The sequence below is a fragment of the Pongo pygmaeus genome, chromosome 10 (assembly GCF_028885625.2).
Source record: "Pongo pygmaeus isolate AG05252 chromosome 10, NHGRI_mPonPyg2-v2.0_pri, whole genome shotgun sequence".
In the NCBI taxonomy this organism is placed as follows: Eukaryota; Metazoa; Chordata; class Mammalia; order Primates; family Hominidae; genus Pongo; species Pongo pygmaeus.
The window spans coordinates 47,480,725-47,499,669 of NC_072383.2; the positions used below are offsets into that span (position 1 = coordinate 47,480,725).

Genomic DNA, 18,945 nt, shown 5'->3' on the forward strand with positions numbered 1-18,945 from the left:
TCTGTCTCAAAAAAGAAAAAAAAAAAAGGATATTCCTGATGCGGGCTGACTCTGTCTGTGGCTCAACTGGACATTGTCAGTAAATTCAGGGGGGTTTTCTTTCTTTTTTTTTACTTTGTTTTTTCTTTTCTTTTTTTTTTTTTTTTGAGATAGAGCCTCGCCCTGTCACCCAGGCTGGAGTGCAATGGCACAATCTTGGCTCACTGCAACCTCTGCCTCCTGGGTTCAAATGATTCTCCTGCCTCAGCCTCCCGAGTAGCTGGGATTACAGGTGTGTGCCACCATGCCCAGCTAATTTTGTATTTTGAGTAGAGACGGGGTTTCACCATGTTATCCAGGTTGATCTTGAACTCCCCACCTCAGGTGATCTGCCCGCCTTGGCCTCCCAAAGTGCTGGGATTACAGGCGCGAGCCACAGTGCCCGCCCGGGTTTTCTTTCATAAACACTTTCTGTTTGCATTTTGCTTTCCATAAACTGCTCATTTGCTGACAATGACTACGCTAAAGTGAAAAGAACAAAAAGTGATGTCTGAAGTATTTTTAAACTCTTAGACCATATTTCTGGCTGTTCTTTCATTTCTTACGAGAAAAGTTCATTTCGTTTCAGGCATGTATGAATTATCAGCTACTTTTCAGCAACTGAAATACTGTGAGATCTAGAGGACTTCAGTTAAATGTTCAGAACCTTAAAGCTAGGAAGAGTTCCATCATTACATACTTTATTCCTTATATAACAGGAGAACAAACTGAAAACAACCAAGAAGTTCAACAATAAGGAACTGGTTAGATAAATTATGCTATCTTTTCCACCACGCCTGGCCTTGTAGCCAGAGTTTTAAAAAGAATTCTTACCTTCTCTAAATAGTCATTTAAACATTTACAGGTAAAATGATATAATGCTTCAAAAGAATGGGAGAGAGGAAGATGTATAAGTAAAACAAGATTGGCTATGAGTTGATAAACATCGATCTGAATACAGGGAGAAGAAAGTGTCAAGAAAAGCCCCTGAAATATCAATATTCTCTAATACTGCATCCATGAAACAAGCTATAAAAAGAACATTCAAGCCAGGTGATGGTTATATGGGTGTTTGCCATAAAATTCTTTCCACTTTTCTATGTGTTTGGAAATTTTCATAACAAAATATTGGAAAAAAAGAACACTTAATGCACAAAAAAACCCTCTTGAAAATTAACAATATAATAGCAGAAATGAAACACTCCATAGAACAGTTGGAAAATAAGCTAGAGGCAATCTTCCACAAAGTAGAGCGAAAAAAGCCAAAAGATGGAAAATGGAAAATAATAGACAAAAGATTAGGTCCAGCCTAGGAGGTCTCACAAAATAGGAGTTCCAGAAAAGAGAAGCAGAGAGAACTATCCAATTATCCATCAAATAACTACTATCCAGGAAATAATTCAGTAAAATTTCCTAGAGCTGAAGGGCCCATCAAGTGTCAAGTATAATGGATGAAAATAGTTTCACAAATGACAAAACATAGTGAGTTTTCACAACACTGAGGACAGAGAGGAAATCCTCCTATATGTTTTCAGAAAGATTAAAAATAAACAAAAAGACAGATTTCATACAAAGGATCAGGAATCACAACAACAGTGGATCTCTCACCAGCCACACTGGCAGCTGGAAGGCAACAGAATAATGCCTTGAATGTTCTGGAGGAAAATGATTTCCAATCTTCCCTTCTATACACAGCCAAATGATTAATTTAGTGTGAAGACAGAATGAAGGCGTTTCCAGACATGAAAGAAACCAAACCCATTGTCTTTAATGAGCTCTTTCTCAGGAAGCTACTGGAGAAAATTTTCCACCAAAATGAGGTAGAAGAACCAGAAGTGAAAGTGTATGGAACCTAGAAAGCAGGTTTTTAACAGAGGAGAGTTGAAGGAAATCCCCAGGATGGAGATGGAAGGTTACTGAACAGCAGCAGGGCAGCAGATCTTCAGAGTGACCAATGCAGGCTACAGCAGTCAGAAGATTCCAAGAGAGATGATAGCATCAACAAGATGAAACTGATAAAACATTTAATGGGCTGGGTGCAGTGGCTCACACCTGTAATCCCAGCACTTTGGGAGGCTGAGATGGGAGGATCACTTGAGGCCAGGAATTTGAGACCAGCCTGGCCAACATGGCAAAACCCATCTCCACTAAAAACATAAAAATTACCTGGGCCATGGTGGCACGCACCTGTAATCCCAGCTACTCAGGAGGCTGAGGCAGAATAATTGAACCCTGGAGGCGGAGGTTGCAGTGAGCTGGGATTGCACCACTGCACTGCAGCCTGGGGGACAGAGTAAGACCCTGTCTCAAAGAAACAAACAAACAACGACAACAACAACAAACCATTTAATGTATCTGAATATATTCAGAGAATATTTACCCACTTAGGGAAGAGTTAAGAAGTTACTAATAGGCTGGGCGCGGTGGCTCACACCTGTAATCCCAGTACTTTGGGAGGCTGAGGCGGGCGGATCACCTGAGGTCGGGAGTTCAAGACCAGCCTGACCAACATGGAGAAACCCTGTCTCTACTAAAAATACAAAATTAGCCAGGTGTGATGGTGCATGCCTGTAATCCCAGCTACTCGAGAGGCTGAGGCAGGAGAATCACTTGAACCCGGGAGGCAGAGGTTGTGGTGAGCCAAGATCGTGCCATTGCACTCCAGCCTGGGGCACAAGAGTGAAACTTTGTCTCAAAAAAAAAAAAAAAAAAGAAATTACTAATAAAGACATTAAAAAACTAATCAATTGAACATAGAACTAACAACAATGATCAACTCCCAGAAAAGCAAAATGTTGTGCAAGAAAGGAAAAGTAATCATTGTATACTACATAGTTCAGTGGTCAACGGGGTTTACAGTCTTGATAATGTAAACATTGAATATTGATCAATCTGCAATCACAGTTATAACCAAATCAGAAGGACAGGGTAGGAGTGGCGGGAGGTGGGAAGAATATGTGTGTGTGTGTATGTGTGTGTGTGTGTGCACGCATGCATGCCCTTGATTTCCTTCTCTGTGTTTTTAATCCCTTCTGATTTTTTCTCTGACTGACCTTTTGTTTTCTTGTTCAAACTAATGTATTTCCAAGCTTTCTAATGCACATATATTAGTTTTATAGTCAGAAAAAAACCAATACAGGTTATTATCAAGAAAAGGTTAGGGACCACATCTCTGCATCCTGTTTCCCTTCTTAACTCACCATGGATTTACTTTTGTGAATCTTTCTCAATGTTTTTTGAGCCTACTTATGTTTTCAGCACGTGCCACTGCTTGGGCATAATGAATTCCACAAGGTCATCCTGCTGTGCAAAGTATTTCATAGAATCATAGAATCTTACATTTTCATTTATCATTGTTCAAACCCAAGGGATTCCCTGCACTCAAGAATTATACAAGGTGTGTTCAGGGCAGTGAGGCTGAGGAAAGGTCTGTGAAGGCAGGTAGTGGATGGAGGACTGGAGTGTTTGGGGTTAGTGGGTGGCAGAGGGGCTGATGAAGAAACAGGTAAGGAGAAGACTGGGAAGAGAAAATGAAGAACCATCCCCTGCTGCGGACACCAAGGAAGGAGGTCAGAACAATTGTGTCCTGCCCCTGCTGAAAGCCCTCAAAGGCTCCTCGGTGTCCACACAATAAAGTTTGAAGGTCTTAAGTCAGAGCAGAGCTTCTTGAACTTGAATGCACAAAGGAATCACTTGAACCTCTTGTTAAAATGTAGATTCTGTTTTTGTTTGTTTGTTTGTTTGAGACAGAGTTTCGCTCTTGTTGCCCAGGCTGGAGTGCAATGGCATGATCTTGGCTCACCACAACCTCCGCCTCCCAGGTTCAAGCAATTCTCCTGCCTCAGCCTCCTGAGTAGCTGGGATTACAGGCATGTACCACCACGCCCAACTAATTTCATATTTTTAGTAGAGACAAGGTTTCTCCTTGTTGGTCAGGCTAGTCTCAAATTCCCGACCTCAGGTGATTCACCTGCCTTGGCCTCCCGAAGTGCTGGGATTGCAGGCATGAACCACTGCACTCGGCCTAAAATGTAGATTCTGGCTGGGCACAGAGGCTCATGCCTATAATCCCAGCACTTTGGGAGGCCGAGGCAGGAGTACCCCTTGAACCCAAGAATTCAAGACCAGCCTGGGCAACATAGCGAGACCCTGTCTCCACAAAAAATTTAAAAAATTAGCCAAGCATGGTGGTGCACGCCTGTATTCCTAGCTACTCAGGAGGCTGAGGTGGGAGGATCACCTGAGCCATGATTACACCGCTGCACTTCAGCCTGGGCAATAGAATGAGACTCTGTCTCTAAATAAATACATGTAGATTCTGATTCAGAAGGCCTGTGGTGGGCCTGAGAGTCTGCATTTCTGACAAGCACACAGGTAATACACTCTTTCTGAGTAGTGAGGCCTCAGAGGACTCAAAAGCTCCTCTGAGACTGACTTCCTGTCTGTTCCTTCACCTTCCACTGCACTCCCCACCCCATCCCAACGTCTCTGTTCCAGCCATGCTGAACCACTCACAGTGCCCTGAGTGTGCTGGGTGGGAACTCCGTGTCCTCGCATGTACTGTTCCCTGTGCCTGGAATCTACCCTCCATGCACAACTCCCACTTTCCTCAAGACCTAGCTCATGGGTGTCCTCTTTTGTGAAAACTTCACCAGCCACTCTCCTTCAAAGAGAGTGAATATTTTCCTTCCTCTGTCTACATGAATGTCTGTTGCTGCATTTGTCACACAATACTGCAATGTTTGATTTACCATGAACTCATGGGAAAGAGTGACCACATATAGCCTTTGTATCCCCTGCATCTGGCACGATGCCGGGCAGCTAAAGGAATGTCACCTTAATGGGTGGAGGCTCTTTATACATAAAGAAGGAACAGGTTCTCAGTAATGTACAGTTTTACAAAGGGAAGAAAAAATAATTCGCAGAAAAGGACATCTGATGTCTCAAGTAGGTGATACATGGTGAGTATCACTAATTACCTGTATTCCTTCCATCATCCTTCCCTCCTTCTTTTGCCCTTCCCTCCTTTCCTTTTTCTCTGTTTATTTTTTGAGTTTCTCTTTACAGTATATTTTAATACCCAAGTTATAGAATTCTTTCAGTGTAGAAAAATTAGTAAACCTAGATAAGCTACAATAAAAGACCTATTCTTACCCAACCTCTGGAGATAATAATTAACCATAAAATTTTTTAAAAATTTGTAGGTACATAGTAGGTGAATGTATTTATGGGGTACATGAGATATTTTGATACAGGCAATAATAATCACATCAGAGTAAATGGAGTATCCATCAATTTAAGCATTCATCCTTTGTATTTCAAACAATTCAATTTTAGTTATTTTTAAATGTACAATAAATTATTATTTTAGTTATTTTTAAGTGTACAATAAATTATTGTCAGCTACAATAACCCGTTATGCTATCAAACACTAGGCCTTCGTCATTCTAATTATATTTTTGTACTTATTAACCATCCCCACTTGCACGTCCCCCACTACCCTTCCCAGCCTCTCATAATCATCCTTCTACTCTATATCTCTATGAGTTCAATTGTTTTAATTTTCAGCTCCCAGAAATAAGTGAGAACATGCAAAGTTTGTCTTTCTGTGCTTGGCTTATTTCCTTTAACATAATGACCTCCAGTTCCATCCATGTTGCTGCAAATGACAGGATCTCATTCTTTTTTATGGCTGAATAGTACTCCATTGTGTATATGTACCACATTTTCTTTATCCATTCATCTGTTGATGGACATTTACGTTGCTTCCAAATCTTTTTTTTTTGAGACAGTCTTTCTCTGTCGCCAGGCTGGAGTGCAGTGGCCTGATCTTGGCTCACTGCAGCCTCTGCCTCCTGGGTTCAAACTATTCTCCTGGCTCAGCCTCCCGAGTAGCTGGGACTACAGGCGCGTGCCACCATGCCCGGCTAATTTTTTGTATTTTAGTAGAGATGGGGTTTCACCACGTTGGTCAGGCTGGTCTGGAACTCCCGACCTCAGGTGATCAGCCTGCCTCAGACTCCCAAAGTGCTGGGATTACAGGCGTAAGCCACCGCACCCGGCCCCAAATCTTGGCTATTGTGAAAAGTGCTGCAATAAACATGGGAGTGCAGATATCTCTTTGATATAATGATGTCCTTTCTTTTGGTTATATACCTAGTAGTGGGATTGGTGAATCATAAGGTAGCTCTATTTTTAGTTTTTTGAGGGCCCTCCAGACTGTTCTCCATAGTGGTTGTAGTAATTTACATTCCCACCCACAGAGTGTGAGGGTTCCCTTTTCCCCACATCCTCACCAGTATGCGTTATTCCCTATCTTTCCGATGAAAGCCATTTTAACTAGGATGAGACGATATCTCCCTGTAGTTTTGATTTGCATATTTCTGGTGATCAATGATGTTGAGCACCTTTTCATATACCTGTTTGCCATTGTATGTTTTCTTTTGAGAAATGTCTATTCAGATCTTTTGTCCATTTTTAATTGGATTGCTAGATTTTTTCCTATTGAGGTATTTGAGCTCCTTATATATTCTGGTTATTAATCCCTTGTCAGATGGATCGTCTGCAACTATTTTTTCTCCTATTCTGTGGGTTGTCTCTTCACTTTGTTCATTGTTTCCTTTGCTGTGCAGAAGCTTTTTAACTTGATGTGATCCCATTTGTCCATTTTTGCTTTGGTTGCCTGTGCTTGTTGGGTATTACTCAAGAAATCTTTGCCCAGCCCAATGTGCCGGAGAGTTTCCCCAGTGTTTTCCTTTAGTAGTTTCATAGTTTGAAGTCTTGGATTTAAGACTTCAATCGATTTTGATTTGATTTTTGTATATGTTGAGAGATGGAGGCCTAGTTTCATTCTTCTGCATATGGATATCCAGTTTCCCAGCATCATTTGTTGAAGAGAATGTCCATTCCCTAATGTATATTCTAGGCAACTTTGTTGAAAATGAGTTCACTGTAGATGTATGGATTTATTTCTGGGTTTTCTTTTCTGTTCCATTGGTCTATGCATCTGTTTTTATACCAGTGCCATGCTGTTTTGGTTACTATAATGGCTCTGTAGTATAATTTGAAGTCAAATAATGTGATTCCTCCAGTTTTGTTTTTTGCTCAGGATAGCTTTGCCTAACTAACATTTTAATGTATATCCATCTAGGGTTTTTTCTATTCATAAGTAAACATAAAATGTGTGTGCACATATATATTTAATCAACATTAAACAAATTAAGTAGTTTTAATATTACTCACTCAAATATTACAACTGTGAGTATAGCTCCTTTGGAGATGCCACCAGAAGCCTACATTTCAGAACATTTTTGAGGAATACAGGCCATTTAGTTTGCAGAATATCCTTCAATTTGTTTTTTTTTGTTGTTGTTGTTGGTTTTTTTTTTTTTTTTTTTGAGACGGAGTCTTACTCTGTCGCCCAGGCTGGAGTGCAGTGGCGTGATCTCGGCTCACTGCAACCTCCGCCTCCCAGGTTCAAGCAATTCTCATGTTTCAGCTTTCCGAGTAGCTGGGACTGCAGGCATGTGCCACTATGCCCAGCTAATTTTTGTATTTTCAGTAGAGACGGAGTTTCACCATGTTGCCCAGGCTGGTCTCAAGCTCCTGACCTCGAGCTTCTGACCTCAAGTGATCCACCCGCCTCAGCCTCCCAAAGTGCTGGTATTACAGGTGTGAGCCGCTGCACCACCCTCAATTTGGTTTTGTCTAATATTTCTTCATGATAAGACTCAGGCTTTGCTTCTTCTTTTCTTTCTTTTTTTTTTTTTTTTTTGAAATAGGGTCTCACTCTGTCGCCCAGGCTGGAGTGCAATGGCATAGACTTGGCTCACTGCAGCCTTCACTGCTTGGGCTCAAGCAATCCTCCTGCCTTGGCCTCCCAAAGTGCTAGGATTACAGCTGTGAGACATCCTGCCAGCCGGCTTTGCATTTCTTTGGCAGAAGCGTTATAAAGTATATTTTTGTCCTTCTTAGCACATCATATCAGAAAACACGTAGTGTCAATTTGTGCCATTCTTTGTGATTCATGATTAAGTTGGAACCTAACAGTTTTCTCTACTGTAGTGTTATCATTTTTTCCTTTGTAATTTTTTTTTCAGACAGGGTCTCGCTCTGCCCAGGCTGGAGTGCAGTGGCATGATCTTGGCTCTCTGCAACCTCTGCCTCCCAGGCTCCAATAATCCTCCCACCTCAGCCTCCCAAGTAGCTAGGACTATAGGCACGTGCTACTCAGCTAATTTGTGTATTTTTAATAGAGACAGGGTTTCGCCATGTTGCCTAGGCTGGTCTTGAATTCCTGGACTCAAGCGATCCACCCACTTCAGTCTTCCAAAGTGCTGGGATTACAGGTGTAAGCCACCGTGCCAGACCTCTCCTTTGTAATTTAAAAGTAATCTGTGAACATGAAAAAAAAAGCAATCTATGCACATGAAAAGATACTAAGCATCACTACTCATTAGGGAATGCAAACCCAAACCATAATGAGATACCAATTCACATCTACAAATAGGGCTAAAATTTAAAAGACAGATATCAACAAGTTGGCAAGGATGTGGGGAAACTGGAACCCCTCATCCATTGCTGATGGGATATAAAATGGTGCAGCCCCTTCGAAAAACAACTTGGCAGTTCCTCAAAAAGTTAAACACAGGTACATATGACACAGCAATGCTTCTCCTAGGTATATACCCGAAAGAACTGAAAACACATCCCCACAAAAATCAGGAATGTTTATAGCAGTATTACTCATATAAACAAAAGTGAAAACAAATGTCCATCAATTGATGAATGGATACATAAAATGTGGTCCATCCATACAATAGAATATTATTTGGCAATAAAAAGGAATGAAGTGGCCAGGTGCAGTGGCTTACATCTGTCATCCCAGCACTTTGAGAGGCAGAGGTGGTGGATTGCTTGAGTCCAGGAGTTCGAGACCAGCCTGGGTGACATGGTGAAACCCCGTCTCTACAAAAAAACAAAAAACAAAAATTAGGCTGGGTGCAGTGGCAGATGCCTGTAATCCCAGCACTCTGGGAGGCTGAGGACGGCAGATCACTTGAGTCCAGGAGTTCAAGACCAGCATGAACAACATGGCAAAACCCTGTCTCTACAAAAAATACAAAAATTAGCCAGGCATGGTGGCGCATGCCTGTAGTCCCAACTACTCAAGAGGGTGAAACGGAAAGATGGCTTGAGCTCAGGAGGTGGAGGTTGCAGTGAGCCACGATTGTGCCACTGCACTCCAGCCTGAGTGACAGAGCCAGGCCCAGTCTCAAAACATGAACAAAAACAAAAATAAAAATTAGCTGGGCACAGTGGCGTGCACTTGTGGTCCCAGGTGCTCAGGAGGCTGAGGCGGAAGGATTGCTTGAGCCCAGGAGGTGGAGGTTGCAGTGAACTGAGACTGTGCCACTGTACTCCAGCCTGGGCAACAGAGTGAAACTCTATCTCCAAAAAGAAAAAGGAATGAACTACTAACACATGCTACATCATAGAGAACGCTGGAAAACATTATGCTAAGTGAAAGAAGCCAGTCACAGAAGACTGTATTGTATGATTCCATTTATGTGAAGTGTTCAAAATAGGTGCATTTCTAGAAACAGAAAGTAGATTCATGGTTGCCAGGGGATAGGGGAAGGAAGGGAATAGGGACTAATGCTAATGGGAGAGAGAGACGAAAACATTCTAAAATTAGATTGTGGTGATAGTTGCACAGCCCTTTGAATATACTAAGAAAACACTGAATTGCACATTTTAAATGGCAAATTATATGGCGTTTGGATTACATCTCAATAAAGCTGTTTAAACACAAAGAAAGGCCGGGCATGGTGGCTCACACCTGTAATCCCAGCACTTTGGGAGGCAGAGGCAGGTGGATCACCTGAGGTCAGGAGTTTGATACCAGCCTAACCATCATCGTGAAACCTCATCTCTACTAAAAATACAAAAATTAGCAGGGCTTGGTGTCAGACGCCTGTAGTCCCAGCTACTCGGGAGGCTGAGACAGGAGAATTGCTTGAACCCGAGAAGTGGAGGTTGCAGTGAGCCGAGATCGTGCCAGGGAACTCCAGCCTGGGCAACAGAGTGAGACTGTGTCTCAAAACAAAAACAAAAAACAAACACAAAGAAAAAAGAAGTCTGTGTGGAGGCATGTTTAAACTATATCAATACTCTGTTCCCTATCAAACTTGCACCTAAGAGTTTTAGCATCCATTGATGATTCTTGACTGAATCATTACTATATTGCAAAATGGTGATTTTTCTATCATTACTCCTTCATCTACTAGTTGGCATTTTACTATAAGGAAGAGCCATCAAAGATATTTTTAAAAATAAATGGGATAATACTCAACATTAATGCTTCATAATTTGCTTTCTAATTTAATATTATTCAGTACTGTGATTCTGTATGTAAATATTTACCCATGTCCTCATTTTTAGTGGCTGCTAAGTTTTTTGTTTTTTGAGACAGGGTCTTTCTCTGTCACCCAGGCTGGAGTGCAATGGTCTGATCTCAGCTCACTGCAACCTCCGCCTCCTGGGTTCAAGCGATTCTCCTGCCTCAGCCTCCTGAGTAGCTGGGATTACAGGCATGTGCCACCAAGCCTGGATAATTTTTGTATTTTTTAGTAGAGACAGGGTTTCACCATGTTGGCCAGGCTGGTCTCAAACTCCTGACCTCAGGTGATCCTTCTGTCGCAGCTTCCGAAAGTGCTGGGATTACAGGCGTGAGCCACTGCGCCCGGTCTCTATGAATCTTATTGGAGGATTATTCCGTTAGACAAAAATCACACTGATAAGTCTCTTTAAGACACGGTCTTCTCTATCTTGGGTACCCAGTGAGGCTGCGGAGGAATAATATCCTTAAGATCCTTAGAAGGTCTTTCTCTTCCTGCCATCTTGAATCCTGTGGAGGCTTGCTGGGAACAGGACTTCTAAAAGGAAATATGTCTGGAAGGCTGTGGCCCGAGGCCATTTTTGCTGGCTATAAGCACAGTCTCTGGAATCAAATGGAGCACACAGCAGTTCTTCTTAAAATTGAAGGTGGTTTATGCCCGAGATGAAACAGAATTCTATTTGGGCAAGAGATGTGCTTATGTATACAAAGCAAAGGACACCACAGTGACTCATGGTGGCAAACCAAACAAAATCAGAGTAATCTGGGGAAAGGTAACTCGGGCCCACGGAAACAGTGGCAAGGTTCGTGCCAAATTCCGAAGCAATCTCCCTGTTAAGCCCACTGGACACGGAATCTGAGTGATGCTGTACCCCTCAAGGGTTTAAACTAATGAAAAGTCAACAAATAAAGTGGATTTGTAGGGGGAAAAGATCCTTAGAAGTCCTATTGTTTAACAGAGTGGGTCTGCAACAAACGCCTGTGGGATCCTTAGGAGTACTTCTGCCTGTCTGAAGGATTCTGAGGCACCTGCTTAGATCTTTCTGATGCTTAATGACTGCTTTCACAGTCACAGCTTTGACTTCATCTTTACCCAGAGACTGTGTGTTCCTGACAATGCTCTGGAGTTGATCTTTGCCCCGAGGCTTTTTTATTACTTTGACAATTCTTTCTTGGCTGGAAAGATTATCCTGGGCTTTTTATATCTCCTCCAAATTCTGCTTAAAAAACAGAATAATTCTTTCTTTAGCTTTTTTCTCACTATCTGTATCCTAGGATGCAAGGCTCAAATAAGTCAAACACACTTTCAACCCTCTGCCTGAAAATCCTAGCCAGAGTCATCAGTTAATTAGACCTTTTTTATCTTTCACATTAGTACAGATGAAAGTTTCACTCAACTGTCCACCACTATATCAGAGTCTCTGTTCCTCCAGATTCCAGTAGTGTTTTGCTCAACTTTCCCTGGAGCCTTCGCCCGCAGTCTCCTCAAGGCCCTGCCAGCTTTCCCGCGCAGTCTCACTGAGGGTGTCAGGCGCCTCCCACACGTTAGGTTCTGCTATGGCAGTGCCTCACTTCCAGGTACCAAATCCTGTTCCAGGCATCTGTTGCTGCATAGCAAATGACTTCAAGCTTAGTGGCATAAAACCACAACCATTTTATTATTCTCGCGGATTCTGTGGATTAGGAATTTGGATAGGGCATGGAGGAGATGGATTTTTAATGCTCCATGAGGTCTTGGACCTCAACCAGGAAGACTCGGTGCACCGGAGCTGGAACAGCTGAAGTTGGAGAATCCACTTCCAAGATGGTTCTTCCTGCCTACAGCTGCCAGCCTGGCGGGCGTGGCTGGGAGGCTGGCTCAGCTGGGTCTCTTGGCTGGAGCACCACACGTGGCCTCTCTGGCATGGCAGCCTCGGGAAATTGGACTTCTTACATAGCGGCTCAGGAGAAAAAGAAGCCAACAGAGGGGGACAGCAGTGATGTGGGACAGGCGAGGCTCACTCCTTTTGGCAGCGTTTTCCCAGATAAAGCAAGCAGAGAGTGTGGAGGGGGATGGAAGATGAGAAGCTGGGAATAAAGCATCTTAGCCATCCGTGGTGTGCGTGTGTGTGCACGCACGCATGTGCATGTTTGTGTGCGTGCACACACACACACACAAAATCTGTGAGGGCAAACAGGTTTGCTGGGAGTAGCCAGACTTGAGTAAAGACAGATGGTGTAAGTGAGCTGGATGAGGTTGCTCAGCTCTGGGATTTCTCCAGTCTCACTGGGGGCTGGGTACTGTATGTGAAGACTGTCCCATGGGTGGGGGATGCGTACAGAGGCCACCACGGGGCAGTAGCAGCCAGAAGAGAATGAATGGTGTAAAGGGTTGAATAGGGGCCCCCTCAAGAGAGATATGTCCAAGTTCTAAACCCCTGTACCTGTGAATGTGACCTTTTTTGGAAATAGGATCTTTTTCCAAATAAAGATCTTGAGATGAGATCATCCTAGATTTATTGTGAGCCTTAAATCCAGAGCCAGGTATCCTTCTAGGAGGAAGGAGAGGGAGCTTCAAGACACAGAGATACAGAGGAGAAGGCCACGTGAAGATGGAGGCAGAGACTGGAGGCGCCACTGCCAAGCAACACTGCGGATCACCTGCAGCTGCCAGAGGCTTGGAGAGAGCTTGCCACAGGCCCTCCCTCAGAGCCTCCAGCGGGAACCCACCCTGCTGACACCTTGATTTCAGGCTTCCAGCCTCCACAACTGTGGTGGAATGAATCACTGTTGTTTTGACCCACGCAGTTTGTGGCAATTTGTACGGCAGTCCTAGGAAAGCTAACAGGCAGTCCAGGTAAGAATGGGTGGTGAGGCAGAAGGGATCTGGAGGCAGGGGGTGCCAAGGGGGCCCAGCGTGTACCCCAACCTAGACCATTCATCCCTTCCGTCACACTAGCCCCTGCCCCTCAACACTTTGCAAGCTTTGAGCCCTGATCCAGAGATCTTCCCTTTCCCCGGCACCACGGCTCAGCACTGCTTCCCCCGCGGGGCTGCATCTTCTCAGGACCCACGGCTGCACGGTCTCGAGCCGCGGTGCCTGGTTTCTCTCTTGCACCACCATTGGTATCTTCTCCCTCTCCTATCTCTCACCATCTGTGGAAGTGCTTTGTATACAGTGAGCGCTTAATAAAAGTCACTTTTCTCTCCTCAGAGGCCCCTAACTCTTGCCCCAGTCACTTTCCCTGCTCCAACTGAATTTGTGCCCTAACCTTGTCAGAGACAAGGATAACGTCCCCCATGGCTCCAGTGTGATGGCGTTCCCTCCCCTCCCACACAGCGCCCTGGCCTCACCTTCCCCACAGGAGCTTGTGGGGTGATCATTAACCCATGCGCCTCCTGACCCCACTCCCAGTCACTAATTTGTGTGTAAACTTGGACAAGTCGCTGCACCCTCTGCTCCTTAGTTTCCTCTCAGGTAAAATAAGAGGGTTGGAGTAGACACATTCACCCATGCATTCCTCCATTCGCTGGAAAGTTGTTTACTGAGACCGTGCGTCATAACTCTGCCTTCAAGGAGCTTTGGTTCTGTAGGGTTTTTGTTTTGTTTTGTTTTGTTTTGTTTTAAGATGGGGTCTCACTCTGTCGCCCAGGCTGGAGTGAAGTGGTGTGAGCTTGGCTCATTGCAACCTCTGCCTCCTGGGTTCAAGTGATTCTCTTGTCTCAGTCTCTTGAGTAACTGGGATTACAGGTGTGCGCCACCACGCCCAGCTAATTTTTGTGTTTTTAGTAGAGACAGGGTTTCACCCTGTTGGTCAGGCTGGTCTCGAACTCCTGACCTCAGGTGATCTACCCACCTCGGCCTCCTAAAGTGCTGGGATTACGGGGGTGAGCCACTGTGGTTTTAAAGCTGCCGCTCTGGAGAATCTGTCCAGGTGCAACCCAGGCATTCCTTCCTTTTGTGTACCTTTTAGGAAGCAGATTTTGGCTCAGAATAAGAAAGACCCTTCTACCAGAACGGTCCACAAACGGACAGGCTTCCACAGAAAGGGGTGAGCCCCTGTTCCGGAGGAGCCTCTGGGATTGCTTCCAACTCTGGGATCCTGAGAGCCTCTGTAAAGGGTTTATTGAGCAGGAGAACCCATTTAACTCTGTCCATATGAAAATAAACGTGGAGATTTACTTCAAACTCAGCAGCTCTGGTGAGAAGGCTCTCACACAGGTCCAGGTTCGACCCACACAGACTCCACGACCATCTGAGGCAACCAGCACACGGCAGACGAGGGAAACGACTCAGGTGTCAGAATTGCTTTTATTTTTATCTCCAGTCAGTCACAGACCCCAGGAAGGTGAGGTCAGGGAAGGGAACAGGTGCGGACACTGGGGAACTTGCAGGAGCTGAGGCCAGTGGACAGCAGGAGTGTCTGGGGTGTGGCAGCCGGGCCAGGTCCCTGGAGCTGTGTCTGCCCTCAGGGACTCAGGAGAACGGCCCCGGGGAGGGCTTGGGAGGGGGTACACTGTGTCCGAGAGATGCAGCCATCGTTCGGTAAAAGAAAACAGCGGTGGCTGATGAGAAGACAGGTCTGGGGAGGTCTGAGGAGAGGTGGGGGCCAGATCCTGCCCCCAACCTCCAGCCACATGGGCCCTCGGTGACTCTCCCAAACCAGGCCCCGCGTTTCCTCAAGCAGCCACCGGAGGGCAGCAAAGTGCTTGTGCAAAATCCCACCCCGCCCAGGAGAGCAGCCAGGACACCCGGGACTTGGCTTCAGGTGGGCCAGGGAAGGAGGCAAGGAGCCTTTTGGAAAATGGGTGTCTGTCCCATTCTGACTCCCTCGGAAGGAAGAGTAGGGAATGGAAGAACTAAGATTCCAGGGCTTCCCCAGGTGATACAGAAGGAGCCATAGGTGTGCCTGGGAATGAGTCCCAGACTCACGTGTGCCTCCCTGGCCCCCATCTGCAGCTTCCAGGAGAGGACTTCAGTGGGAGACCCCTCAACTCACATTCCAGACGGTCAGATTCCTGGCTGCCTCCAGCTTTACAAAATCCAGCCCACCCCTTCCCGGGCCCAGCCCCACCCAGGCCAAAAATGTGAGGGGCCTGCAGGCTCCCTTCCTCCTTTACAGCTTGTGACACCTGCTCAGCTGTGGTTTCCTTAATCTTGCATTCCTGTTCCCCCGCCCTTCCTCCTTCTGACGCCTCTCCTGGTGTTTCAGGATTCCTTACTGCCTGGATTGGAGATGGAACGCATAGACTTTGGCCCTGACCCTGCTGCCTACACTGTGGTACCCAGGACCCCCCCTCAGGACCCAGAGTAGGAGGCTGCAGCATCTTCTGCCCGGCTTCCCCAGCTCTGCAAAGAAGCCATTTCTCAAATGGCTGTGATGCGTGTGTGACATTGTTTATAGCCGAGGACCTGTCCCTCCTCCCCCAAGCTTTTGGCACTCAGCCCTGAATAAGCTTCTAAATCCCCAGTTTCTGCAATAACTTATCCCAGGGAGAGGAGAACTTGGACAAGTAGATTCTAGGAAGCATGACCAAGGCTATCTGACAGTGGCAGGAGAGTGGGGTGCTGGGGCTAACCCTCTGGAACTGAGGCCAGAGATGAGGAGAGGAAACTGAGGGGCCCAGAGGAGAGGAGGTGGAGGAGGGTGTGAACCGGCTGAGAAAGTCAGTGGAGAGAAATGTTCTGGTGCCTCTCCCACCCTATCCTGGCTATGAACTTCCATGTGGCAGATGGAAAAACTGAATTCCAGACAGCAAGAAACCCTCACCTAATACCAGGAGCCCGCTGGCAGTGAGGCTAGGAACCAGAAACCAGAAATCTTGCCTCCCAGCTCTTGTCTGGAAGATAGAAACCTCAGAGTGCAAAATCTGGCAAGGGGTTTCAGGAAAGACGGGAGACCGGGTGGCACTGAGGACAAGAAATCCCCAGGACATCAGGGCCTGACCACCCACCTCTCTGTGCTCTCATGTGGTCTCATTCCGGCCCCCACCCAGGCCCAGGGGCAAGCGTGATACCCTGTTTGTGTGAGGCAACTGTGGGACTGAACCCCAGGCCCGCCACTCGCTAGCCGTAGGACCTCAGACTCATTACCGAGCCTTTCTGAGCACCTCGGCTTTTCCCTCTGCTACGGACATGAGCAGAGCGCTGTCTCTGGAGGATCACTGCGATGGATTAATTTAGACCAGCACACAGTGGGCATCTCACCCGTGCCCCCAATGCCTTTGCTGCACACACACCACCTGCCAGTTCTTGGCTCCTTTTCTCTTCAAATATCCAAGATGGAACAAAACTTCAAATGCTTCTGCAATGTTTCTTGAAAGCTGGGAGTAGGAAGGGTGGGGAGGGATGGGGCTGGGAAGGAACAGCACACCTCGTCTCCCTTCCCAGGGCAGACGGAGCTCCCAGCACAGGGGAGAGAGAAGAGGAGGAGAGCGAAGCCGAGGGAGGGTCCTGCTAGCCACTCAGAGCCTTCCTGTATCCACACAGTAACTTTCCACTGGCCTGGAGCTGGCCATTGCACATGCTGGCTGCATGCTCCCCCAGTGTGGCCTCCTGGTTCCCTCCCCACAGGCGCCCCCCTGGGGGTTGGAGGGCTGACGCACACCCTGCCTGAGATCCCAGCCGCCTGGAAGCTGATAAGGAGCCCTGGCCTCATTACATGGGACCAGCTGGAGGGACTGGCCCTGGCTGTTAGCATCAGCTGGATGGCTTCCAAATTGGAGAGATGCAGAGATAAGTTGGGGGAGCACTTAGGGACTCTGGGCTGAGTGAGTGGCCAGTGAAGCTAGAAGAGATGTGGACTGTGCCAACTACGAAGACCTCAGGAGGCCTGGCTGGGGACAAGCCAGCAAACAGCAGCTGACGGGAAGGGTTTCGGAAATAAGAGGTGCAGAAGGGACTCCCACACAGCCTCGGGTTAGGGCTGAGGCAGAGCAGGGACTCCTTCCAGATGGGGCTGGCCTGGCAGCTAGAGTGATTGCCTCCTCCCCCAGAACATCCAGCCGGAGGGCCCAATCACACCTCACTCAGCCTCAGGCCTGTGGCAGCTGCCTGGCAGGTGGAGAAGCGAGTGAGAGGATGTGGGTCTTGGTCCTGCAACCCCAAATGCCTCCCAGGTGGACGTGGGTCTGGATGGATTGGCTCCCCAGCTCCCACTTCCCTGGGAGCCCCAGGGCAGGCCCTCACTGAGGAGTGGGGCCCCCTGCCCTCACCTCCTGCCCCAACAGAACTCTGTCATGACCCAGGAGGGCCATTCACAGCAAGCAGGAGACAGCACAGACTTCAGACCCTCTCCTATTGCTCTTGGCCTCCAGGTCCAAATCCCTAGAAAAAGCCGCTGGTCCCAGAGCCAAGAGAAGATGGGCAGCCTGGGACAGCCATCCTGCCCACCCACTCCACCTGCCCAGCTGTGTCCCCTACCCCCTTTCTTACAAAGTGTCAATGCCTGACCTGGACGAGAAAGACAGGAGGACACAGACTGGATGCAGGACAGTTTGCCCCAAGGCCACATGGTTGTGCAGCCCTAGGAGGAATTGCGGTGGGGCTCAGGGCTCTGCCGGGCTTCCTGGGTCTCTCTCCCGCAACTGAAATCCTGCTAGGCTTCTCCTTCTTGTTCCTTGGACCCTCAAACCCAGAGGAGCCTTCAGCCTTGACCGTCCCAGTTTGGAAGATATAACGGGGGGAATGGGGCGGCACAGGGATTGACGTGGCCTCAGTTCCTCAGGGTCCCCATGGCATATGTACAAGCGGCAGAGGGCTGGGCTGGGCTGGGGTAGAGAGTGGCCTGGCCACAGGCTGGGTTGGCAGCTAGTTTTATATCTGGTCTCGCAGGAGTGCAGGGGAGGGACAGGGAACCAGGAGGGGCGCATTCTCTGGAGGACGGTGGGGCGGGGAGGGCTCCTCATTCTCGGTTAGTGCCAAAAAGCTGCAGGAAGAAGGTGAAGATATAGATGATGTCTAGGTAAATGTTGAGGGCTCCAAAAATATACTCCTCAGGGCTCAGCGAGTGGCGTCGGTTACCCATCAGCAACTGGGTGTCAAGTGCCAGGAACTGGGAGAAGTGAGGAGAGAGAGAGATGTCAGAGGCCCAGGCAGTGTGACAGTGACTATGGCAGCCCAGGTGCCCCCCTCAGCCCCACCCCCAATTTTATTACCCTCACCTGCTGCCTGACTGCCCAGTGGCCCTCCTATGACACCTTCTGTCCCTAATTCTATTCAGCAGCTATTTACTGAGCACCTGCTATGTACCAGGCACAGGGATACAGCAGAGAACAAGACAGCCAGGATCCCTGTCCTCACAGAGCTTAGAGTCTAGAGGAAGTAATTGTTAGGATGATGAGTATAACAAGGTTCCAGGCAGCGGTGGGGCTGATAACAAGGAGCCTCACCTATGTGAGTGTGGCAGGAAGTTAGGGAAGGCTTCCTGGAAGAGGAGACCTTCAAGCTGAGGCCTAGTCTTCTTGCCATTCCCTCAGGACCCTGCTCTCAGAGGAAGGCAAACGCTTCAGGTACAAGCAGGGCCTGAGCACTTGTGCTGTACTGACAT

General features: G+C 47.1%; 1 protein-coding gene and 1 pseudogene across 1 annotated transcript in view; one reads left to right on the forward strand and one right to left on the reverse strand.

The window, feature by feature from the left end:
• Positions 1-10,967: 10,967 nt before the first annotated feature.
• LOC129010904 (large ribosomal subunit protein eL33-like) lies at positions 10,968-11,304 on the forward strand (annotated as a pseudogene).
• A 3,385-nt stretch (positions 11,305-14,689) lies between these two features.
• FAIM2 (Fas apoptotic inhibitory molecule 2) overlaps positions 14,690-18,945 on the reverse strand; it is a 35,803-nt gene continuing 31,547 nt past the window's right edge. Inside the window, exon 12 of the mRNA XM_054445552.2 lies at positions 14,690-18,450. Within this exon, the coding sequence (XP_054301527.1) occupies positions 18,301-18,450 (150 nt within the window). The 3' untranslated portion in view covers positions 14,690-18,300. The remainder of the gene's footprint in view (positions 18,451-18,945) is intronic.